General features: G+C 40.8%; 1 protein-coding gene across 2 annotated transcripts in view; it reads left to right on the forward strand.

Annotated features, from left to right (window-relative positions):
* The window catches only part of CPVL (carboxypeptidase vitellogenic like), a 118,314-nt gene that overhangs the window by 11,915 nt on the left and 80,837 nt on the right, over positions 1-25,562 (forward strand). For both annotated transcript variants that reach the window (XM_057733956.1, XM_057733957.1), the window contains exons 2-3: positions 7,937-8,125; positions 14,993-15,111. In XM_057733956.1, coding sequence (XP_057589939.1) covers positions 7,960-8,125; positions 14,993-15,111 — 285 coding nt within the window. In that variant the 5' untranslated portion in view covers positions 7,937-7,959. The remainder of the gene's footprint in view (positions 1-7,936; positions 8,126-14,992; positions 15,112-25,562) is intronic.

The following is a 25,562-nucleotide window of genomic DNA, read 5'->3' on the forward strand; positions in this document are numbered from 1 at the left end:
ACTTTGATGCCCTTTGATTAGCTGTGTGAAGATAGTTTGGCTGGTTTGATTTTAGAAATCATTTTTCACTATCCACTCTTGTAACTTTCCAGGGCTGGAGTGGGCAAGCCAGACCGTATGGGACTTCAAATTCTGGATATGTGAGCGAAGCTGATATTAGTAATCATTACCCTTAGCATAAAACCCAAATTCTATTCTGCTGGGGTCTCTGAAGGAGGCCACCAAGTAGCAAACTTTTTTGCCCTTGCCTGAGGGCTGAAGAAATTGAGAAGACAAAAGAGCAAGGTGGGTGGAGAGTAAAATATCACCCTTCTTACTGAGAGAGACTGGGTTGCTCAGCTTTTACTTCTGGGCAAGTGGACTGAAGCCCAGAGTAGAGCAGATGTCCCCAGACATGCACAGCCTACACAGGGTGGAGAGAGAAAAGCACTGCTTCCTGGGGAAACGTTGAGAGAGTTGAGCTCAGCATGCCCAATTTACCCACCTTTATCTATCAGATAAATCTTTCTACCTCTTGCCCCACCCTCCTCGGAGTGAGCAAGAGGGTGGCAAGAGGCCGGCCTCACCATGGTTGGAAACATCAGAGCTGGGAAGAAGGGAGCCCCCCAGACACATGTTGGCTTTCAACACCCTGCATGATCTGATACCTGGTCTCATTTGTACCACTCTCCCCATCACTCGCTGCACTCCAGCTATGCTGGTTTCTGTCCTCATTTCTCTAGAAAAAGGGCCTTTGCAAGCACTGTTCCCCAGCCTGGAACTCTCTCCTCCCTAGAGAGTCACTTGAAATTCTCTAATATTTTCAGATCTGCTTGTAATAGGAAAGAGCCAAATCTAACTATATGTTGGATCTGTTTCTTTTACTTTAACCTCCGCTTCCCGTTGCTTTTGTTCACTAAAAGGATGCTGTCTATACATAATGGCCTGCCTCAGGGAACCCTGCCCCTCTGCCTGAATGTTAAACCAGAATGCCTTTGTTCAGGGAAACATCCTGACCCTGTCCACCTGCGAATGGCTGCAAGAAAGAAAAAATTAATGCACCCCCCCCCCCCCCCCCGAGATTGGCCATTCCAGGGGACATTTGCAAAACTTATGGCCTTTTTACTTTACTTCCTCACCTCCTCCCCCTCTCTGTTCTATGAAACAAACTGGCATCCAGACCCGAATAAGATGGTTTTTTGGAGACATTAGTCTGCCATCTCAGTCTGCCAGCTTTCGGACTAAAGTTGTATTCCTTGCCTCAACACCTCATCTCCTGATTTATTGGCCTGTTGTGTGGCAAGCAGAGCAAACTTGGACTCGGTAACATGCTTACCTGTCACCTCCTCAGAGGGGCCTTCCCTGACCACCTGATATGAAATAATACCACTCCTCTACCCCATCCGTCTCTAATTCTTTACCCTGCTTTGGTGTTCTTAATACCTTTCCTCTCTCTTGTCTCCATTATACAGGAAGTTTCATGAAGGCAGACATTTTTGTCTCTTTTGTTTTCTGTATCTACACTAGAGTCTGGCACATAGTAGGAGCTGAAATATATTTGTTTATCAAATAAATGACTGGTCCAGTGAACTTGAAGTCTGTTCCAGCTGTGCTACTGACTAGAGTGTTATTACTTGGGAAGTTGCTCCATACACCTGGGTTTCTGTTGAAGAGCTGCATTAACTCCTTTCAAGAGTGGTGCTGAAGATCCAGTGAGACAATGTGTGGAGAAGAGGTGAGGCAAGCACTAGAGTAACCTAAGGGAGTATTGCATGGAGATTACTCCCAATGACAATATTATCTCTTTTGGAATCAAGGAGGAGTTAGTTTCCTGTCACCTTAGTGACAAGTGATGGTTAAGGTGACGACCTTGAAGGATTTCCCTGGATCATCCTCTTATAAAATATTCTTACTCATTATACCCAGTCTTATCCTTGTAATTGCCACACTGTATATCCTAATTTTCTATATGAAAAATTTATAGTAGATAGAAAAAAAGAATAGAGCTAAAAAGAATAGAGCTACATTTACTTCAGCAAAAATAAAGAATTTCTCAGCAGAAGATATTTCTTTTGCCATGAGTCTTAAAGGGTTGAGGGCTTCAGCCATCCCCCCCAAAATTATTTTCAAAACAGAAGGAAGCTTGAAATCCATTTTGAAGCAATCTCTGGGCACGGGTTTCCCTTCTTTGCAAATAAACACGCCCTTAAATCACTCATAATTTCAGCACCTATAAAGCTTGCAAATGGCATGCCAAGATAATCCACTTTACCCAGAATTCTGCTTTTGTCAAAAGTTGCGTGGAGGCAGATTTTGTTGTATTACGTCGTTTATATAATGATATATGAAAAATACATGGATTTTGGAATCACCTAGATCTGGCTTCAGATTCGAGCTTTACTATCTAGTGGTTGAGTCAGGGGCTTGAGAAAATTAACGTGGTGCTTGAGAAACTAGTCAACCTAGGATTTAGTTTCCTTATCTGAGATGTCTTATATAAACCTCAAAACTTAGGACCTAAGAACAGTGACACAGTCAAATAAACACATGCTATCCATTAACAAGTGAAAGGCTCTGAAATGTTCATTCTGTAACCAGGAAACGTTTTTAAGTTTGTTTGGCCCAGATTTTCCCAAACTTTTGTCCTTATAAAATCTAATTATATATTGCTGAACTAGGATCCCATAAAGGATTCTGTGGGAAATCCTGGCTTGCCAGAATGCCGGACATATTCTAAATACAAAATCAATTTAGCTTCCCTTTCCCATTTTATTGTTGACCTCTCAGAATTTTCACTTGGATGCTTAATAATAACTTAAAGTAGAACTCTTTAATATCCACTCTTTGTACCTTTATCCCCTCCACCTTGACTCCTGCCTCAGTCTTTCCAACTATACATGTATTAGTTTTCTAGGGCTGTTATAGCAGAGTACCACAGACTGGGTGGCTTATAAAGCACGAATTTATTGTCTCAGACTTCTGCAGACTAGAAGTCCAAAATCACTGTGTTGGTGGGGTCATGTTCCCTCTGAAACCTGTAGGGTAGAATCTTTCCTCATACTCATCTACCTTCTGGCAAAAATTTTATTTTTGTATGTTGTGTTTCCAAACTTACCCGAATAGGGATTTGAGACCTTGGCCTGCATAGCACATTTTGGGAGATGCTTTTATTGGGACTATAGAATGGTCTTTGAAAATTGATTGGGACTGGCTTCAATACATTGCTCTGCTGCTTTCTAGCTGCATAACCCTGGGCAAGTAACTTAAATTCTCTGAGGATCCATTTCTCATCTGTAAAATAGGAAGCCAATAGTACCTACCTGGTAAAGGTTAGAAATAAAAATATAAAGCAGTTAGCACAGTTCCCGTACATGGAGTGCATCCAATAATTGGTAACTTTTACTGGTATTATCATGAAGATACTTTGAATCATGGCGATGATCTTTCTGTTTCAGAACTGTTATTATAATAGCATTTTGGGACATGTCTACTTTTCACTTCCTATCCCCATTCAAATTTTCCTTCTGGTTGGAGTGAGATTTCAAGGTACAGGTCCCTACTGTAGTGTCAGATAGTTTTATTTCCTCCTCTTCCTGATTCTTTTCATTCTCTACCTGTCACATAACTTGAATTTTTCTCCCTTGCCTGTGAGCCCAAGGATATGGTGGCAGACATAGGGAGGACTAAATCAATTAGCAAGATTAGACACCACTGTCTGATGCCAGAGGGGTAGCCTGTGGAAAGGAGATAGGCATGTAAGTCTCAGTGCTGCTTCAGCAAAAGGTTGCCCATCACCTTGTCTCATGTACTATGTCTTCTCTGGGAAAAAGAGCACTTCAAATATCAATTTTAGAAATTAAAATGATGTCTTATGGAAAATGAATACTGGATCCTTTGAAATAAAGGTTTTCTTTTACCATTTGTTTGCATGGAAATTCTTTAGCGAAAATAGCTAGATTTGGGATTTGGGTTGATATTTAATTCAGGGTTGCACAATAGCCCTTCATTACAGGATTCAAATGCTTTGGATATGCCTGAATAATCTTGAGAGGTGACTGAATCTTTTTTGAATAGAGGGACCACTTTCATGTACTTTCTTTAATTACAGATTTCATGGAAATGTCTGTTACTGGTTGGCCTGTTTTTTGTTTGTTTGTCCAGGGGAATGTTTTTCTTATGTTAAGAGTTACTAAAGACCCAGAAAAGTCACTGTCCTGTCCAAGGTTCAGTGAATGAGTCATGGATTAGTACAAATCGTTTCTAAAACACAATTCTCTCTAGAAAGACTTACTTATTAATGCTTCTGTTTATTCATTTGTTTATTTTTTTAACTGCGTGCTCTAAGGATCTAATGAAAGGGCTTTAGGACTATTACAGGCTGTTACTATCTATTGAGACAATAGGAGTCAAAATATCCCAATATATATAATTATAACCAAAGATGGGAGAGTTGAAAGCAAATTAGATTTAGAGCCATCAATGGTTCCTGGCTCTGAGTCTTGGTCCTATTGCTCACCAGTGGTGTAATCTTACTTATTTCTCTAGGTCCAGTTGTCTAGTCTGTGAGATGAAGGAATTGGGCCATATGAGCATCAACTCTCTCCTACATGTCTCACATACCATGATTCACTATTTAGACCCATCAGTTCAACAGATGTGTCCATAACAAATGTACATACCAATTATATGTACATTTGTTATGGACTCTACTCCAGGTAGAACTAAATATAAATATAATAAGAGTAGTTATTATTACAACAGCATCTCATGTTAATGCAGAGCCTTCTAATTCACCAAAGAGAAACTTTACTTTGAGTCTCTGAGGTTCTGTGGCTTTCAGAGATCAAGACACATCTTCACAGAATGTTAGCGGTAGCAGAACTTACTCTAAGAGAACAAACAGAACTCTTACTCCTAGGAAACACAAGAGGTCATAACCAGGTAGTAATAAGGAATAAGGAACAAGCCATGCCTACCAGTTGCTTCACTTTCTGATAAAAAAGCAAAACCGAGAATGATTTGCTTCTAATATTAAGATTAATTATTATAGAAAATTTAGAAATTCTTAATAAGTATTAAATAAGGAGAAAATACCATACATCCAATTTAATAGTCTGCTTTTCTTTACCTAATATTATAGTATATTTTCCAAAACATTCTCAGTAGTCATTTTAATTGCTGTATATAATTCCATCTTTTTGATGTATAGTAACTTATTTAAGTTGTTTACATTGTTGACTGTTTTTATTATTCCAAATAGCACTGTGATAAATAGCTTTGTTTATATCAAAAAATTGTACATTGGACACATGATTTCCAATTGTAATATTTAAAGCTTAGACAGTTTTAGTGAATCATATGGTTTTGACCTTTAGCTTATTTGATTCTGCCAATATTGTTTTATATTTGCCGAGAGTTTATTCTGTTTCTGAATAGTTATTAAGAGCAACAGTTTGCCTGACTCCTTCAATAGTATGTATTTGAACTGGAAATAGCACCAAAGTTTTCATATCACTTCAGGTAGACACATGATACAGTGTAAGGTTAATAATTTTTTTTTTCACTCTCCTTGGGCAATAACTTCCAGTACAGGGGTTATTAGTTTAGAAAGTACTCAACAAATGTTCAGTAAATAAAAAGATTCTGGCTAATTTAGGAGAGGCAAAACATTTGTAAAAAATATTAAGATAAAAACCCACTTCTCCATTCATGATATGGCTTTCATTTTCATTAGGAAAGATGACAGCTAAGCACATTAAATGAAACAGTGAAATGAAGTATGCTGTTGCTTTAATTCACCTACATGGGAAACCATGACTCTAATAGTGATTTGATTAAATGTTAATGGGAGCTCCTAAATTGACCCAACTCTTATTTTAATGTGTTAGATTTATGTCAGTTAAAACAAGGCCGGTTTTACCTTTCTGTCTTTAACTTCTTTGACTCAACATCTGCTTACAAAAGAAGTGCTGTAACTACTGTGGTTATTTAAATATTAATGACTTCCATTAACGGGTGCTGGATGTTTGCAGCATAAAGATTGAGAAATTAGATGGTATGATTAGTTTCTTGTTTCTGCCCGCAGGAAAAAAACCTTTTAATGGAAGAGGTTCTTCCAATATCTTTTTAATATCACAATTTTTTTTCCCTGTGAACCAGTTAGAGAGTAAGATCATTGATTTCAAGCATTCCTTGAAAGTGGCTGTTATTAAAACATTAGCGTAACAAGTTCTCATAATTTAAAAAAAAATGTTTAATCAGCACATAGTGGTCATTACCCTTGGGCTTCTTGGGAACCTAATTTTAGTTTCTAAATTCATTTTGTTCCTTATTATAGTAAGTAATAGAGAAAAGCATTTTTTGGCTACATACTCTATTTGGTTCGGCTTGTTTACATTAGGTCTGGGGAATTCTATTAAAATAACCAGGAAAGACTTGACAAGGATTATGTATTCAATCAAATTATAATTATAAAGTTTTATCTTATTGGGGAAATGTGGCTAAAAAGCTTTTTAAATTTGCTACAACCAGTATTTTCCTGCTACGCCAAATTGGGTTATGATAAGCATGTGGTTAATAAATTTTTACACATTTTGTGTTTTTAAGGTATTTTAATGGCTTGGTATTTTAAAGCACTGGACAATCAAAAGCAGGCATTATATTTGCAAGAATTGTATATTTCTTTTTGCGTCCAGAAATCTGAGTGAGCAGAGTATTTAACTAGCAGTAGTGTAGAGTAATGTAAAAGCACTGATGTAGGCATCATAATACTTACCAGAGTCAGGATTAAGGGAAGCACCTGCCTTGGATGTAAAATTTAAGAGTGCCAAAAATCTCAATAATCATGGTAAATAGTATTTTGAAACAATATTTGAAAAAAAAATCAAAATTAAGGCAAAAAACCCATGATAGACAAAATTTCAAAATTAAAAACAAGTTCCCATCCTGCATCTGCATCAGACTTACCTTAACCTAGTCCTGGCCCTGACTGCAGACTAGTTCTGATTTCTCTACTTTGATGTCTGCAGATAAGGCACTCCTTTGAGTCAAGGTTTCCTTCTCTAAGACTGATGATAATAATCCCCGCTTTCCTGGTTGAGTTATTAGGATGCTCCAGTCAGCTAAAAATATATGGGAAAGCCCATTGTAAATATAATTTATGTGTTTACATGTTTAGAGAACTCACCATACAATTTTATGCCATTATTTTTATCAGCCCAGATGAATACTCTAAGCAAACATCAGATTGGAAGATCCTTGGAAAGCTTTGTGTTAATAAAGTATGAGGTCTAACTCTTGAGTTCATTTGTGTCCACTAGCCATAGGGGCAGGGGCCTGAAAATGGTTGTAGGATCCTCCCTCTCTTTCTTTCTTTTTTGTTCTTAAAAGTTTAGTGATTTGTAAGAGATAGCAAGGTGACCAGAAATCCCATGCAAAATGCCCACAGCCAACTCAGGTCTCACCTTTTCTCAAGCTGTGCTTCCCATCAGTGATGCCTTCCCCATTTCTTCTGCCTAGCTAAGTTCCAACCACCTTTTATTCACCTCTGACCTTGGTAAGGCCTTCCTGGGTTCTCTTGGCCTGAAATGTGTTCTCAGCTCTCTGCCTATAGCAGATGACTGTGTCTCCCACTCATTTTGTGATCCATTTACAGAGTCCCTGTTGCCCTGATACTTCATGAAATCCTTCAACAAATTTACTTTCCAGACCACAGTTTTAGCAATATCAAATGTTTCTCTAATTACATGGTAAATCCCTTGAATAGCCTTCCATTAGACTGTTAATTTCAGGGTGAGCAAGGATTGGGTCTATCTTATTTAGTTGTATCTAAGGTGCTTAGCACAGGGCTTTATATATATATATTTTGAGTGACTAAATGAATGTCTTGCATGTAAAGGGGCTCAGTAAATATTTACTCTATGGATTCATTTGTGGAATGTTATTGTTTCCATTCTAGGCCTAGAGGGAACGATTGATGCCATGTGGAAGGCGCTTGCTTTGCTGGTCCTGTTGGTGCTCAGCCCTGGGGGTGATGGGCTGTTTCGCTCCTTATACAGAAAAGCCCATGTTTCCACCCCACATAAAGGAGATCCAGGACAGCCATTATTTCTAACTCCTTATATTGAATCTGGGAAATTTGCAGAAGGTAAGTTTAAATCAGAAACCACTGGTATACTTCCAATAGTTGGGTTGTTTTTTTTTTAGCAGTTGTCTCACAGGATCCAAAATACATTCTGGTATTTTACTCAATTGTTTTATTTCAAATGTTAATGATTTGATGTCACATAGTATCAGAGTTTTGAGCTAAACTGAAAGTTCGTCAGGATCAGATTAATTAGTGGTTGAGTCCCTGCACAGCTATTTATAAAACTAGTATAGTGCCTGTCTACAACTGGGCACTTAATAAGGTTAAAACTAACCTTAGAACTTACTATGTGTCAGCTACTGCTTCCAAGCATTTGATATAAAAATAATTTTAGCATCTCAACAACCCAGGAAGTGCACCTGCTTTACACACAAGAAAACTAAAGCAGAAAGAGGTAAAGTTACTTGCCAAAGTTATACAGACACCAGCTGGTAGATGCAGGATTCACACCCAGACAGCTTCATTCGAGAGTCTAAACTGAAAGCCACTGTGCTGGGCCCCTTTGCATGGTAAGTTACCTGAACACCCTCAGCCTCAGTTTTCTCATTAATAAGATGGAGATCACCCAAGTCACCCAAGTCACAGGGATGTTAAAAGAATCAGATGAGAAAATGCATGTGAAAACTCTTTATAACCTGTAAATAGCTCTCTAAATATTAGTGTTTGCTATTGGCTTTTATTTAGAGATTGTGGGATTTTCTGTTGTTATTATTAGTAATAGAAAAATGTGTTATTTGGTATCATCAGAAACTGAAATTTATGACCTGCCTCTTAATGCTCCATCATGCTTAGGTAAATCACAGTATAAGATAAATTATGTAATCTTTCTGGATGTCAGGACACTCCTGAACTGTAAAATAGTATATAGGCAGATATTCTGGGGAGCTGTTTGTAAAAGGGAGAAACGGGGTGGTGGCTGGAGAGAGTTATAGAGTCAGGAAGGGTCATTAAGAGGGTAGGAGGTAATGATGGAAATGGTCCAGTAGAGAGGAGCAAGTTGATTGCAGTGAGACATCTCTTGCTGGAGCATTTTCTTGAAGGAGATGAGTATCCATGGATGGAGGTCTTGGTGTTTGCTTTGGAGTTTATCCCTAGTCACAGGTAGGAAGGCAGAGTTAATGCATGTGAGGCTCATAGGTTGGTAGATTTCATGGGAACGTGGAACTTAAACTGGAAATTTTAGGGAAATGATCATTTTAAAGATCAAAAATAAATGTATTTACTCTGTATGAAAGTTTAAAATAAAGCAACTTTTCTTCATTTGAGTAGTTCTCATAGTCAATAGGCTGTCATCATTTTTGTTTTTGGTTTGATTTAAAACCAAAGTATTCTCCCCTCTTAAGGATGCATTTGAGTTCTGCTCATATATCTTTGTCTGAAATATACATGAGCTCCATGTTTTACCATATCTTTTCTAAGAAAAGATGAAAAACTTGATAATATAGTCAGTGATAATGTAATGAGGCAATGTAGTCTTTTTTTTTAAAGACTCATTTTTGCTTGATGTAGAAAAGTCATGAAAAGATGGTAGCCCAATGGTGTAGGCTGATATCACTAGACATAAATGAAGAGGCAAAAGATCATTAATCCAAATCCACCAAAATGAGTCACATTCCTTTTGGCTTCCGTGGATACTGATGACTTAGATTATGTTCATTCACAGTAAATCAAAGCAAATTATTTCATTTAGAGCTGAAAGGGAGTTAAATACTCATAACCAAACCCTACCAATCCACAGGTGAGGAATTTGAGACTCAAATATTTTACATGACTTGCCCAAAGGGACACAGGCGATAATAGTAGCAGAGATGGGTCTAAGACCCAAATTTTCTGACTTCTGCTCTGTAATTTACCTGCTATAATTTATTTTCCTTCGTTTAAGAAGCTTGTCCTCGGGACTTCCTAGGTGGCGCAGTGGGTGGGAGTCCGCCTGCCAATGCGGGGGACACGGGTTTGATCCCTGCCCCAGGAGGATACCACATGCCATGGAGCAGCTGAGCCCATGTGCCACAGCTGTTGAGCCTGCACTCTAGAGCTCGTGAGCCACGGCTATTGAGCCCATGTGCTGCAACTGCTGAGGCCCGCGCGCCTGGAGCCTGTGCTCTGCAGTGGGAGAGGCCACTGCAGTGAGAGGCCCACACACCACGATGAGGAGTGGCTGCAACTGGAGAAAGCCCATGTGCAGCGACGAAGACCCAACATAGTCAATGAAATAAATAAATAAATAAATAAATTTATAAAAAAAAAAAAAAAGAAGCTTGTCCTCTTCTGGAGTGACCAGATGCACACACATGAAACAATTAAGGAATCAGGCAATGCATACTAGAGTTCTAAAGTATTAATATTACGTTTGACGTAGGTGTGCTAGAAATTCTTAGAAGGAAGCTATCCCTGTTGGTTGGCATAATCCAGGTAGAAAATAGTAGCAGTAGTAGTAGTAGTAGTAGTAGTAGCAGCAGTAGCAGTAAGAATAATACATAGCTAACATTTAGTAGTAATTATAGCCCCAGTACTTGGCACGATGGCTGTATGTATTAGGCACTCAATAAATATTTGTAGAATTTGAATTTGAGACCTAGGTTCCAGGCACCATGCTTTACACACAGTAGCTGTTTTAATCCTCAGAGCAACGCTAATGAAAAATGAATATTTATTGTTCCCATTTTACAAATGAGAAAACGGAGGCCCAGAGAAATTCAGTATCTTGCCCAGGGCCATTTAAAGCTAGTATGTGGCAGATCTGGAATTAAAAGCTGTCTCTGCTGACTGCAGAGCCTAAGGGACAAACCACTGTGCTATGTGACCAGAGTTGAGGGCGTAGGGTAAGATTTGGGCAAATAAGAAAGGGCCTGTGCATACTGAGTGAGGAACACAGCTTAAACAAAGCATTAAGGGAAAGTGGCCGTGGTGTCTCTGAATCGTACATCTGGTAGAACAAGTGAAAACAATGCAGAGAAATCTGCTTGAGAGATTGTCCACATGCCTCCCATTCCTGGATTTCTCGCCTACAAGCATCTCGTTGTTATGGGCGTCAGCAGTAGTAAAGAAAGATTCTGAGGGAGGTAGTTTTATCTTCTGTCTTTTTGTGCTAAGCCTGATAGATCACTGTCTGATGAGTGACAACATTTAAAATATTACATCTGGTGTAGCGTCACTTTCTAAAGTTCTGTTACACAGTCAAAAATCTTTGAACAGAATTTTAAATTGCTGATCCAAAATCTGGTACATCTGGGTATTCAAATGCAGTCCTGACAACATAATTAAGGATAATTTTATTCATCCGCTTTACTGAAGGTTCAGGAAGCTCTGGACAGATGGTCAGCTCACTCTCCTGAATCCCTTTTGTTTATCAAGTCTGTCAAAATCTTAGGAACGTGAGTCAATATCGCAATGGAATGTTTTTGAGATAAACAATGTTTCGCAAAAAGGCAGTGGAAATTTCAATTTTTTTTAAAGTCCCCAGTAAACTGGCTTAGTTTTACGTAGTCATAATTGTGTGTTTGCTTTCTCTGCAGCTAGAATAAATCCTCACTCTCTGAAACAAAATGAATATAGGAGGCCAATTTTAGCATGTTTCCAAAAGCTGCCTTTTCACAAGCTTTAAGGAATATTTTGCTGTTAGGTCTTAATGTATTATTGCCTGTGGTCTGGTAGTGTCCTGTCCACCCTGATCATGGCAATGCACGTCTTTGTGAACACGTGGTGCCTGATTAGCTGGTTCAAGCCCTTCTTTGGTCACACTCCACAATCTTTTTGGAAGTGTTACTATCGCAAGTACTGGTAGCCACAGTAAAAAACAAGTAGGAAGTGGAGTCGCTTCAAAGAAAACCTTTTTCCTTTTTTCAACTGTTTTAAACATTTGTATTATGAGTCACGGTTCCAGGAAGAAAGAAACTCCTACACCTTGGGAGTTTCTTTTCCACATTCCATTAATAGATTCTGGAAGGATGAACAGGACATTTGAAAATGCAAAACATCAATTTAGTTGAAAGAAATTTTAATCATTTTACTGTGGTGTAGTTAGAGGAAATTTAAAATTTAAAACAGGGTGAAAGACTTTTTTTGTGGGCCAGAGAAAAGTTTTTCTAAATTTCCTAAGATCTTAATAAGGCCTGCCTGCCTGCCTTAGGAGGTTTTTGTAGAAATAAGCGAATCCTAGTGCATTTGCCAGTGTGTCACGTTTTAGTTCATTCATTCACATTTATTCATTAACAAGTGTGTATCAAATGTCTTAAGTGTGCAAATCAGCATGCTGTGTCCCTGGGGGTACAGAGATAAACAAGACAAATTCCCTGCTTTCCAATAGCCCCTGATCCAAGAGGGAAAGTAGAAAATATACCCCAGTCGGTACAAGGCAGCAGAGAAACAACTTTAGAATTCGGTACAAGCTCAGACAGGGAGGACTTGGTGAGCATCTGAGTCATTTTCAGAGCAGGCCAGCGGACCTTGTGCTGTGCTGGTCTCAGAGAGATAGATTGATTCAATCACCCCATCTTCCATAGGCCATTCCCTCCAGCTCCTTTCTGTTATATGTTTTCTCTTTTTCTCATTCTACTTTGACCTTTCTCCTTTTTCTCTTTCCCGAGTGCCCACTTACCCCACTGGGATCCACATCTCACTTATTCCCAAACTCTCAGTCTTCTTTTCTCTGTCCTTCTTTTTTTTTTTCTCTCTCTCTTTTTTTTTTTTTGGCTGGGAGAGAGGGGATCACTGTTGGATTTTGAGAAAATTAATAGTTTTGTGAAAAATATTTCAAAAGTGTTTTAGGTACAAACTTCCAGCTACGAAAGACTTAAGTCCCGGGGATGTAATGCACAGCATGGTAACTGTAGTTAATAATACTGTGTTGCATATTTGAAAGTTGCTAAGAGAGTAAGTCTTAAAAGTCCTCATGGCAAGAAAAAAATTTGTAGCTGTGTGTGGTGACGGATGTTAACTAGACTTATTGTGGTGATCATTTCACAACATACGGTATATGAATATTCAATCATGTTTTACAACTGAAACTAATATCATGTTGTGTGTCAATTTTACCTCAATTAAAAAAAAAAAAAAAGGCCAAAAGCAGTGTTTTAAAGGCTGCCCAGCCCTGGAGGTGATCTTTCTTTGGGCTAATTGAGAGTGGAAGCAAAGAGGGGAAGTGGGAATGGTAGGGGATGGGAAGGCACACACCACTTTCCCCTAAACATCTCTCTTTTCTTTGTCTTAAAATCGTTCTCTTTCTTTTCTCTTTGCTTTTTTTTTTTTTTTTTTTTTTCACTTGGGAGGGATAGATCTCATTGGGAAGAGAATAGGAAGAGGTAGAGAGGTTTAGATTAAACAATCTTTCCTGGGGGAACTGGACTGAGCCCAAAAAAGGCAAAGTCTTCTACACTGTTCTTGGGGTGGTCCACAGGCTAGTGAGAATCATCCCTCTCTTTACCTGAGCCCTTATTTTATGTCCATCTCTGTGCTCAAGGGTCATATGCATGTTTTCATTTGATCCTCACACAAAGCCCAGGGTGGACAAATCAGTATCCACAATTACACCACGGCTTACTGTGCCCTACCAGTGATATCGCTGAACGCTGAGTTGGGAAGGGATGCTGACAGTCAGCACTCCAGAGCCCATGGGCTCCAGTACCCCACGGAAGGATCTTTCATTGGTGGCACATGTGTAGGATCGCGCTTCTTTACCTACTCTCTACTAACCAGTCTCCAACTCTATGTCTCAGACTTAAATAGCTTTTTCTTGAACGATTCGTTTTTATTGGAGACACTTACTCTGTTCCCACTAAAGGACTCTTCTTCACCCAGACTTCCCCACCACACCCTGCTACCTGCCCATTTACTGTTCCTTCTCCACTTCTTTCCTAATCACTGCTTCCCTCTCCACTCCCTGCTACTTATACCTTCTGACTAACTCTCTAGCTGAGATGTGGTGTAGCACGGTAGGGGCAGGAGTTAACTCCGCACCCTGACTTCTGGGTTTCAATCCTAGCTCTCCTTTACTAGCTGTGTGACCTTGGGCGAGTTACTTAACCTCTCTGTGCTTCAGCTTTCTCGTCTGTAAAGTGGAGATTATAATTATACCTACCACATAATGTAAAGCTCTTGGTATAGCTGCCTTGTAGATGTTAGTTCTGTTAGTATTGTTTACTCCTGGGCGCCTCAGCTATCTGAGCATTCCCTCTTTCCTCCTCCCTGTTCCTATCCTTTTGCTGCTATTAGAAAACCAAGACCTCTGCCCTCCACAGCTGCCCCTTGTCCTGTTTGGCTCCCTCTGAGTAGCCACACGATCACCCCCAGTCTCACTGCCTATCTCTCCCCATTCTTTCCAGCCATCCCCAGCCATCCCCACTGCCCATATGCCTGGTCCATTTCCCTTAGTGGAAGTGGCAGGCCCTTTGCTTTCACCATAAGAAGAGTGTGGAGAACACAGGCCTCTCCCAAGCTGAGAGCTCCTTAGCTGTGTTATTTCTCTTTCACGTCCACCTTTTGATGTCAGGTGACTTTATCCTGCCCTGGCCTTCCAGGTGGCCCAATGTGAACACCTTGGTTTACTCTTTAGAGTGGAGCTGAGGATAAGTAATTTTCTTTTCTTCTTAAACAAAAATCTTATTATGGTTTATAAGATATGAACCCCCCCAAAAGCTTTAAAATGTCACTTGTCCTTGGCTGAATGGTGAATGTTGAATATGTAGAACTAGAAGGGCAGGGCAGGCTGGAAGTTGCTACAGTAAACACCTTTATGCCAGTCCCCTTGTAGCCTTTCTGATCAGTCCATTCCACACCTGGCACCTGGAAGAAGTCTGGCCAACGTGGAGTTGGCTAATACTGTATTTAATATTTGTCTAATCCATAGGTAAATTTTTTTTCCCCCACTAGGGCGACGGTTGAGTTTGGTGGCTCCTTTCCCAGGATGGAATTTGACAAGTTATTCCGGCTACATCACTGTGAATAAGACTCACAACAGCAACCTTTTCTTCTGGTTCTTTCCCGCTCAGGTAGGCCTGTGACAGCACCCTCATAGGACACTGATGCTCAAGAGCTGACTGTGTTGCCGCAGGTAGAAACGTTGGTCTCCAACCCACCGAAGGCGGTTTTTTCTTTTCTTTTAAATCTTAAAAAATTTTTTTTTCTAAAAATAAGTGTCAGTAACTCTCTGCGGTGTGTTCCTGTTTACGTGTCAGTAACTCTCTGCGGTGTGTTCCTGTTTATGTTCAGAAAACAAACGTTAGTGGGGGAAGTCCAACTTTTAAATTCTTTGCAGTCTCATTCAGAATATTAATGCTGGCACCTTCTTCCTGCCACTGTCTTCTTTCCTTTTTTTTTTTGTTGTTGTTTTGTTCTAAAAATCTTGGGGCAGGGATGGGCTGGGGGGGAAGCCAAGGGAGGACAAGGAGTGGAGCAGATTCCTGAAGTTCACAGATAATACACATCTTAGCCTATCTAAATTTAGTCAACTGTGGACTTATTTTGCTGCTCAGTCTATGGATTTTGCTGTACTAATTAGTATCTTCCACTCCTTTATCACTTACTAAGTAGTATCCTGTGGGTACAGAGAGGAGAGAACAGCAGTCACTGCAGGTTTTCAAGGGAGATGGGAAAAAGACCTGCAACCCAGAATAGCTTCCTAGAAAAAAAAGATTTTTTAATCTTCTCATATCCATACAGACACCAATTTATATATTCTTATACTTTACCAACTGTTTTTAGTTTATGTCAAAGTCACACAGGTCTTCAGGATGAACAAATCACTTTGGCTTATGGGTACTGTTGGAGTTATTGTAAGAGGTACTGAGATGCATAAACAAATTTTATCCCACCACAGGGATAAAATTTCTATTTTTATTTTCTAAATTGGATTTGCTTTAGAAGTCAGACAAAACAAAGAAAAAGTTATCCCTATGGAGAGTAGTGTTTATATTTGCATATGATTTGCATATAACAGCATTGCATATGTAATGACTGAGTAAATTGCTTAAATGAAATTGCTTCTCTTGGTACTGTTGGGTTGTGTTTTCTTGATTTTTCATTTCTGCTTTCTCAACCATGGCCTCTGATAGTTCACCAGGTAGTTGCGTGTGTGAGGTGGGGAAGACATGTAAGAAATGGTGAGGAATTCTAGACTTTGTAGTAGGGCTGTGTGGTAGTTTTCAAGCTGTCACCCACTCTGAGAAGCTTCTTCTGGACTGCTTATTTTTTCCTCATTATTACTGTTGGTTGAGGAAAGTAAGGTACCTTGAGCACAAAATTTAAGGACTTACTCTCAGAGTTGTACAAGTGCAAAACTGGCACCTGAGTGTCCTCTAAACTCTCCTGTTGGTACCTCACGTTGGAGAAAACCAGAGAGCAAGGGAGTCTGGTCCATGGAGGTCTGCCTACCAGGGTCCAGAGCAGGGTAGAGACTGACTGTTCAGAAACAGTCAAGTATGTATCTAAATATCAAGCACAACAATCTTGAGATCAATTGATGTCAATTAAGCTTAGAAAGATGACCTATTTCTAACAGGTAAAGATTTCCTTGTGTTCTTAGAAGGCTCTTAAGCTTTTGCCTTTCAGAAACAGTGCTGTGTGGTTTGTGGTATCACATCTATCTACATCATGGACAGGCATTTATCATGAACAGGAGTCGTATTAGTTTTCAATGGCCATTGTACAAATTTAGTGGCTTAAACAACACAGATTTATTATTTCATAATTCTACAGGTTAGAAGTCCAACACAGGTCTCACTGGGCTAAAGTCAAGGTGTTGGCAGGGCTATGGTCCTTCTGGAGGCTCATGGGGAGAATCACTTTCCTTGCCTTTTGCAGTTTCTAGAGGCTACTGCCATTCCTTGGCTCATGGCTCCTTTTCCCATCCTCAAAGCCAGCATCAGTGAGTTGAATCCTTCTCACATTGCATCACTCTGGCCGACTCCATACTCATATCACTTTCCCTGACTTTTGTCTTTTGCCTCCCTCTTCGTTTAAGGACCCTTGGGATTACTTTGGGCCCACCTGGATAATCCAGGATAATCTCCCTATTTTAACGTCAGTTGACAAGGAACCTTCATTCCATCTGCAGCCTTAATTCCCCTTTACTGTGTAGCTTAACATATTCACACATCCTGGGGTTTTGGATGTGGACATCTTTGGAGGCTATTATTCTGTGCAAAATGGATACTTGAAAAATTTACCTGGATTAGTGATTTGCAGTATGTTCTCTCTCAGTGATTCTTATATTTTATTGTACTTAGGAATGATCTTCAAATCCCCCAGAGATTCTGACTCATAAATTGAGAGAGGCCAGCAAGTTGGAGAATTAGCAGGTGAACCATGCTTGAGAAACCATCACTCTAGCCTACAGGCTACCACTCTGGATTCAGTGATCCTGGCCCCAGTGCAGGGCCCACACTCCCTTTACCAGAAAGAAACACCTAGAGCAGGTGAACACCAATGGAGGTGGAGGTGTTGTGTTGTCCTGTGCGCCTGACTGAGGAGGCGAGTGCAGCCTACCGGGTCAGCTCTCCTAATCCTGCTTGGTGCTCCTCCAAGGTCTGCCCTGCTGGGGCTCCGCCTCCCCTGCACGCTCTGCCTCTCCCTCCCTCACCCCAGCCCTGCCAAACCTGATTCCTTACTCGCTCTTCTGCTTTGCTGGCTGGTTATGATACCCGTAAGTTCCCCATTGATTTCTACATGGTGACTTTTTTTTTAGTAATGATCCAGATTTGTGAAAACAAGAATTAATGGTGAGGGAAATAATCAAATGAAAACCAAACAAAGACCCAGTCATTTCCTTTTTAGGTTGCCTCTGAGCAGGTAGACAGCTTTGTCTAGGATACTGGTGATGCTCTAGGACTCTACAGCTAGTCAGGGAAATGGGCTTAGGGTCTGCACACACTCCTAGTTGCCAGACTGAAACGCCCTGCAGTAAATAGTAACTGGACTATTGGGGCCTCCCTTTTAATTAAATGAAGACCTACCTGTGCACCCCCTGACCAGATTATGTTCTTTGGGGCCCAGAATTGTAGCCCTAAGCATATTCCAAGATAATCCCAGAAGACAGAAAAAAATGAGACCACCACAGCAGGAAAGAAGATGCTTAAGCACATAGTATTCTGTTGGAAGTGATAGACTGAACTTCAGGGGAGAGGCAGAGATGACAAGATGGTACCATTGACAGGTGTCATCACATGGCAGCTGGGATAGATTGCTCCAAGACCTCCTTATGGGGGAGGCCACACGCATAGCCAGGTCTCCAAGGCCCCAAGACAACCATTCCTGCCAAGTCAGTCAGGCTGTAAATTATGGGTCAAGCCAGTTTGGGTGAACGAGATAAAAAGCATGCGAGAAGGAGAAGCAGTGGTCTCCGAGATGGGGGAGAGTGCCTTTCATTTGGCAGAAATAGTAGTTTGTTGCCTGTCACAGGGAAGCAGCTGATATGATTATCAGTAGAGAAATGATCCCTTATGAAAACTGAAGGTAGAGAGAATAAGAGACCTAGGAAGGATGCCACACTTGTAATATCCTCTGAGTATTTTTTGGACTGCTGTTTCTGAAATTAATTGTGTTTTCCTATTATTTCTGTGAGGCTCCTATGTTATTATACGCAAATCGGTTCCAGAACTTGAAATCGGTGTGCCGTTGGGGACATAATCTACAAGAGAAATGAACAGGCATTTTGCATGGAATAAAAAGTACAGTGAAGCCAATAAAAATGTAACAATTTTAATAGCTGTTCTTAATTGAACGTTGACTGTGCTAATAAGCACTGTGCATTTTCTTCTTTAATCCTTACTAAAACCACATGAGAAAGGAATTATTATCCTCATTTTATAGATGAAGAGGATTACAGAGATTAGATAATTAGCCCCAAGTTACCCAACTAGAAATGGGCAGAATTAGATTTTAAAATGATGTCTCTGGTGGAGAAATCTTTGCTTTCCATCATTGCATGTTGATACTGAGAAAACAAGTCATGAAAGGCAATAGATCACAGTTGTTAAAAGCATAGCTCTTGAGTTAGTCAGGCTTGGATAAAACCTTGGCTCCACTCCTTATGCCAAATGTAGCCTTGGGCACATTCTTAACTTCTCTGAGCATTGGCTTCCTTGTTTTAAAATGAGGACCAAAATACCTACTGAAACATGGTTTTGAGAGAAATGAGATAATGTGATAAAGTCTCAGAATGGTGTCTGATACACAGCAAGTAGATTTGCTCTTATTATTTCATTTTCATCAACATCATCATTAGTTTTCCTAGTATTAACACACATACTCTACAGAACAAAACCAGACACAATTTGGGAGGTTAAAGAAGGCAGGAGATAAGGAGTAATTCCAAATCGGAAGGAGTTGGATGCCAGCCACAAATGTGGATTCATTGTTACTGGGTAAGGAAATTGCACAGTGAAATTGGGATTTTTCATGTTTAAGAGGATAAAAAGGCATGTGGATTATTATTCTTATTTTTTTAGAAATTAGCATCCTTTTCATTGGAAAAAAATATCCAGCATTGAACCTTGTTTCATAGATATAGGAATAGAGGTAATTTGTTGGTTGCATTTAGATAAAACCTGTAGATTATTCAACTGTCATGGAGTCAAAATCTGAGGTGTTTAAAGTTAGGCCTAAGCCCCTTTACTCAGGGTCCCATCTTGCTCCTCGGGCCAAGGACAGTGGCTGGGATTCCTGGAATCTGACTATCTGGTGATCAAGAAAGTTCCGCATCATGTTGAGGAGTCAGTAAGGCCAGGATAGGGTGAGGCATGGGAGGCACCTGGAGGCAACATTGGCGGTGCCCCCTACCTCTCAGAATCATGCAGGTGCTGACCTGCTTAACCAGACACCAGGAAAAGTAAGAGAGCGTGGGATTAGGTAAACACGGTGCCCACAGATCCACAGTGAGGTGCAGGGACAGTGAGCCACGCTGATGCTTGTGGCCAAAGCAGAAGACATCCTCTCTGGGAGCAGGAGAGCAGGTTCCCAAGGGTCCCTGGAAGCCAGCAGGACAACCAACCCTGGGAGTGCAGACACAGAATCAGGCTCCACGGGGCCTCTGCAAGGCGTTTGCTTCACTACCTTCTCTGGGTGTCTTGACTGCTTCAGTAATAGTCAGGGTGGTAGAGAGCAGTAGCTCCCAAATTTGCTACTGCTCATCAGACATGCCTAGGAAGCTTTACAAATATGACAGATTCCCCAACTCAGTGTGCAGGTCCTCCCAGCAGAGATTCTGATTCATTTGATCTATAGAGGGCCCAGGGATCAGTATTTCTGTCAAGCTCCGCAGTGATTCCAGTGCAGCTAGTCAGTGCACTTGAATTTGGGAAGACAGAACTAGAAGTTAGGATACTGGGATTCTAGTTGCAGGTCTGCAGTTCCTCACTATGTAACTTGGGACAGGGCACTCATACTCTCTGAGCCTCCATTTTCTCATAGAGAAATAAAGATGTTAAATCTAGTTCATTTCTAAGGTCCCTTCCCACTCTTACATTCTATGGTATCTATAGTTTTAGTCAGCCTGCCCACAAGACATGCCTAAATGTGCAGCCGAAGGTATAGAAGCATCCGAGAGCTCTAAATCAGGGTCTGGGTTGTGAATGAATCCTTGAATTTGTGGCCTCTGTGGTAACTGGCCTCCAAGAGAGTCCCCAGTGACCTTCATTTCTTGGTATGTGTGCTCCTGTGCAGTCCCCTTCTGTACTGAGTCAAGGCTGGCCTTGGTGCCCCACACAGAAATGGCAGAAATGATGGTGTGTGACTTCCAGGCTGGACCATTAAGGGCAGCACTGCTTCTGTCTTGGTGTCTTGGACCACTCATGCTGAGGGAAGCCAGATGCCATGTTGGGAGGATGCTAAAACAACTATGTGGACAAAAACCCTTCTGGAGAGGAAGTGAGGTCTCCATTCTCCAGTCAGCCTTGGAGTCAGGCCTTCAGATGGCTTGCAACCCCATCTGATATCTTGACTTCAACTTCATGAGAGACCCTGAGCCAGAACTGTCCAGACAGATAACCCCAGATTCCTGTCTCACAGAAAGCATGAGACGTAATAAGTCATTACTATTGTCTTCAACCACTAAATTTTGGAGATATGTTATACAGCATTAGATAGCTAATAGAGCCTCTTGTCATGTATTTTTGGGCTATGACTGTGATATCTTGTGACATCTAGAACCTCAGGAGTGGTGACTACTGTGCCAGTTTTTTGTTGTTTTTTTGTGCTTTTGTGTTCTGTTTTTTGTGGGGTTTTTTGTTTTTTGTCTTTTTTGCCCCTCAGCTTCAATTCTACCCTCCCACCTGCTTGCTCCACAGTACTAGAGTTATAAATATTTTTCCTATTCAGTCATGATATTTTTTTGGAAGACAAATGCAAATTTATTTACATATTAAATCACAATATAAAAACAAGAATACCACAAATGATATAAAAATGTTCGCAATGATTTTAGGCTAGGAGGATTAAAAATACTTTTTTTTCTGTCTGCTTTATGCTTTCCAGATTGTTTTCCACGAGCAAGTATAATCTATCATAAATTTTTAAACGACTTTACTAAACACACCAGGTTCCTTATGGATTGGTTCCTGCATTTTTTCTCTAATGTAATCTCCAAACATATTTTCTCTTACTCCCTATGTTCAAATAATAACTGGTCAACTTAATATGTATTGAGTTTTCAGCGAACACGATATCAAGCTTTGTCTGTAGAGGGTGCTGGAGGGACATTGCTGGAGGGACATTCTCTTCCTGGCCCCTTGTCCTGCGTTTTGCTTTCTCTTGGCCCTGCTGCCCAGCCTGTCAGCAGTGTGTGTGGAGACACAACCAGTGGTGCTCTGCCTTAGCTGGGCAGACCATGAAGACCCTCAGCAAGCTTATAGTCAAGACTCTGTCCCAGTGACCACGTGGCTGTCACCCTCAGATGTCACAACACAGACATCATTTACCCTAGATCTTACCAACTGACCAGGCTTCCTACAGCCCACCTTTCTCTCACCAGCCTGGACCATCTGCATCCCAAAGGGTGGCTTCACACAGCCCTCCAGACATGGACACCGTGCACTCCTGGGCGTGCACTCCCTTCAAGCATGCAGGCTCCCAACATCCTGACTTCCTCTGCTCACCTGGCCCCTGCCAGCTACAGCCCACTGTTCTGGAGGCCTTTCCTACTTGCCCAGGGGTTGTTGGCCAGCTTTGCCTGGGCACTTCAGTGAACTTCAAAGTCACCCAGTGGGTTGCAACCATACCTTCTCCAACGAGGTCTGGACCATAGCTTTGGGAAGGGCCACACCCCACTTTATGAGTCTGTCCCTCCTTGGACATTCTCCTTCAGCTCAGGATACTCTTTAGAGTTCTCTTTGCATATTTGTGGTTATTCTCCCATTATAATGAATACCCCTTTACGTTAAAATCTCCCTGTTCCTTAGCAGACACAGGAAGCCTACCTAGCATGCTGGCACTTGGCTAACACTGAGGAAGTGGCTCAGCGGGGAGCAGACCCCTCTGGCATTCTGTCTTCACTCTTGCCCTGGGCTGTACGTGATACTCATGGCTGAGCGGGGCCAGGGCAAACACTAGAACTTGTAACAGAATTGAAGGCCAATGTTTCCAGGTCAAAAAAAATAATAGTTAAAAAATAGAAAAATTTAGGAGTTAAAATTACTTTGTGGTTACTGAGAAGGCATCAGGAGCCAGGACAGCCAGTCTTTCTGTCTCAGCCTTGTTCTGCCAAAACCAATGGCTCACTCACCTGTGCTTCACTGCAGATCAACAGGCACTTGGCAGAAAATGGCCACCGACAGTTTCCAAGTTTACCTGTCCTTGGACTATGCAATCAACAGAGATTAACTAGCAGTTCTCCTGGGGGCAAAGTGTGATTGGCCCAGTTGGATCAGGTGTTCCTTCTTGGTCCAGTCAGCTAAGGCTGAGGGCACTGGGTCATGTGATAATAAACATGGCTAATGGGCTGTTTCCATTGGTGAATGGAGAGTCAATTCTTAGAGGACAGATCTCTCAAAGTATGTCTACCATTGACGGCTACAAATCCTCTAGTAATACATTAAAGATGTGGACGTCACAGACATCTGTCTCCTTTAAACTTCACTGTTTATCTTCTCTTTGCTCTGTACTTATGGCATCAGGAAGCTAGAAAAATAGAAGGCAGGTGAGTGACACAAATCGAAAAGAAAGTAGCTAAAAATAATAAATTATAGATTATCCCATCCACAGGTATATTCAAGCTCTGCAGAAACCTTCGTGTGCTTGGTTCCCTTTGAGAAATGAAATTTTAACATGGAGAAGAAAGTAACTTTTTCAGCATTTCTTTCTATGCATCAAGAAAGGAAAGTCAGGCCTTTTCTCCAACACCCTTTTCCCATTCCTTCTAACATCCAACTTTCTGGAAGGAGGCACGAACAGAGAAGCCAGAACTACCTCATGAAGGAATGAGAGCCAGGTAGAAAGGTTAGAGAGGAGAAAGGTAAAGAGGATTCTAGTGGGGTGTGAGTTGGCTCAAAGTGAGACAATTCAAAGCTTGACGAGAGTCAGTGGGAGCTCGGGAGTGATGTAAGGAGGCTTCAGAACAGAAAAAAGTTTGAAAAAGTTAATTGTCTGTATGATGGTGCAGTGGCAACAGTTATAGGAAGTTTTTAGTGAGTGTTCAAAACCAATCACTGTAAGTAAAATTCCCCTGAAAAGCACTGAATGTCTTGAGCAAGTTGTTTGTATGTCTTGGGAATATATGTATAGAATTAAAATGTTTTTAGGTACCTAGTTAACAATTCTAGTCACAAAAGCAATTGCTTTAAATAAAAAGCTCTGCCTTGATTAATACCATTAGCGTAGCAGCTGAAATATCAGCTGAGCTGGGATCTGTGTGGCAAAATGGGAGTCCATTCAAACATACTTGGGGGACTTTCAAGACGTTTACTTGGGGTACTAATGACTTCAATTACAACAGAACACATTAGTTAAACCAAGCAAATGATCAGTCTCTGCATATAGAAGTGTGAAGGGAGCCTTAATTAATTTACTAATTGCACTTCTTACTTAAAGTGGTACCATTGATTTGTGTCTATAGTGGTTAGGTTGCTATTTTCCCTTACAAAGTGTGGTGTTCCTTGTTGGGGGTTGGAGGAAGGGGGTGGCTAGAATATGTACCCAGTCCTAGGCATTGGCAGAGAATATTGCCCCAGTACTTGTTGGGTACCTAAGAGTCCCTAAGAGTCACTCCAGTAAGTCCTCTGTATAAAATACAATCTTGTTACCTGAAAGTACTGCAATCGGCACGTCTTTAGTGCTCCCCTGGCCCCAATGTATGAATACACTGCTTCAGTGCTTATTTAAGGTGTGAATAGACGGCTATCTCTATCATGAAATGTAGAGGAGAGCCTGGGAGGATGGAATGGAAGATGGGTATGTTTGATGTGGAGCAGCGATGAAAAGGAAGACTCAGAACATAAGGGGTTGCTACCCACGTGGGAAGCAGTAGGGCAGAAGGGTTGAGTACTGGCTTCATTTCATTAGTGTTGTCATATAGAGTCTCTTCTACGCTCTCTTAGAAGCAAGGAGAAAGGAAGAAGCCGGGTGTTTCTAAGAATCGCTTTATGTACAGAATGTTAAACCAAATAAATGAGTTTTACTGACTTCAAATGACAATCTATTAAGACATAGGGTAGATTTTTTCACCATCATAGTTAATAAATAATGGAATATGCTAACGTGAGAGATTGTGAAATTTACCTCAGTAGAGATCTAAAAAACAATAGATAACCTGCCTCCTTCTGGGCTGTTGCTTTAGGAACAAACCCTGAGGAAGGAATAGCCAAGTTTATGAATTGACCACCAGGGGTCACCAGAAGAATTGAAAGGGCTTCTGCGGCAAGGATTTAGTTTCTTGTTCAGGAAGAAGAGGGCAGATTTGTGGGACCTGAGTGCCCCTCCTTCTGTCGTTAGAAAGACTTCTCACTCAAATATTTAGAATTCCCTTGTCCCTTCTTTTTGATCATCATCTCTTGCTACACTACTCTGACCTATATGTCATTAGTAGAGGTTTTTTCAACTAAATATATAAATGTTTATCAATAGGGGATTACTCTCCTGTCAGGTCTCAGCTCAAATGGTAGCCCATCACCAGAGAACTTCTGTAAGTATTCGATTGAACGTCTCTCCATTGCTTTTTCACGTCACCAACTTACTTAATTATTTATTACCTGTCTTCCTACCTTACCAGAAAAGTAGTCAGAGCTAACATTTAAGTAGATGTGTCAGGTACTGTTCAAATGCTGGGCATATATTAACTCTGAATCTGCACAACAATCCTGTACTGTAGACATTATTATTATTATTATTATTTTCAAGCAGAAGACACTGAGACACAGAGACATTAAGGAACTTGCCCAAGGTCACACAGTTGTAAAATTACATAATTAGCATTCATACTTTGGCAGTTTGGTATGCTCTTAATCATTTAGTATCC

Source organism: Hippopotamus amphibius, chromosome 4 (genome assembly GCF_030028045.1).
Source record: "Hippopotamus amphibius kiboko isolate mHipAmp2 chromosome 4, mHipAmp2.hap2, whole genome shotgun sequence".
Lineage (NCBI taxonomy): Eukaryota > Metazoa > Chordata > Mammalia > Artiodactyla > Hippopotamidae > Hippopotamus > Hippopotamus amphibius.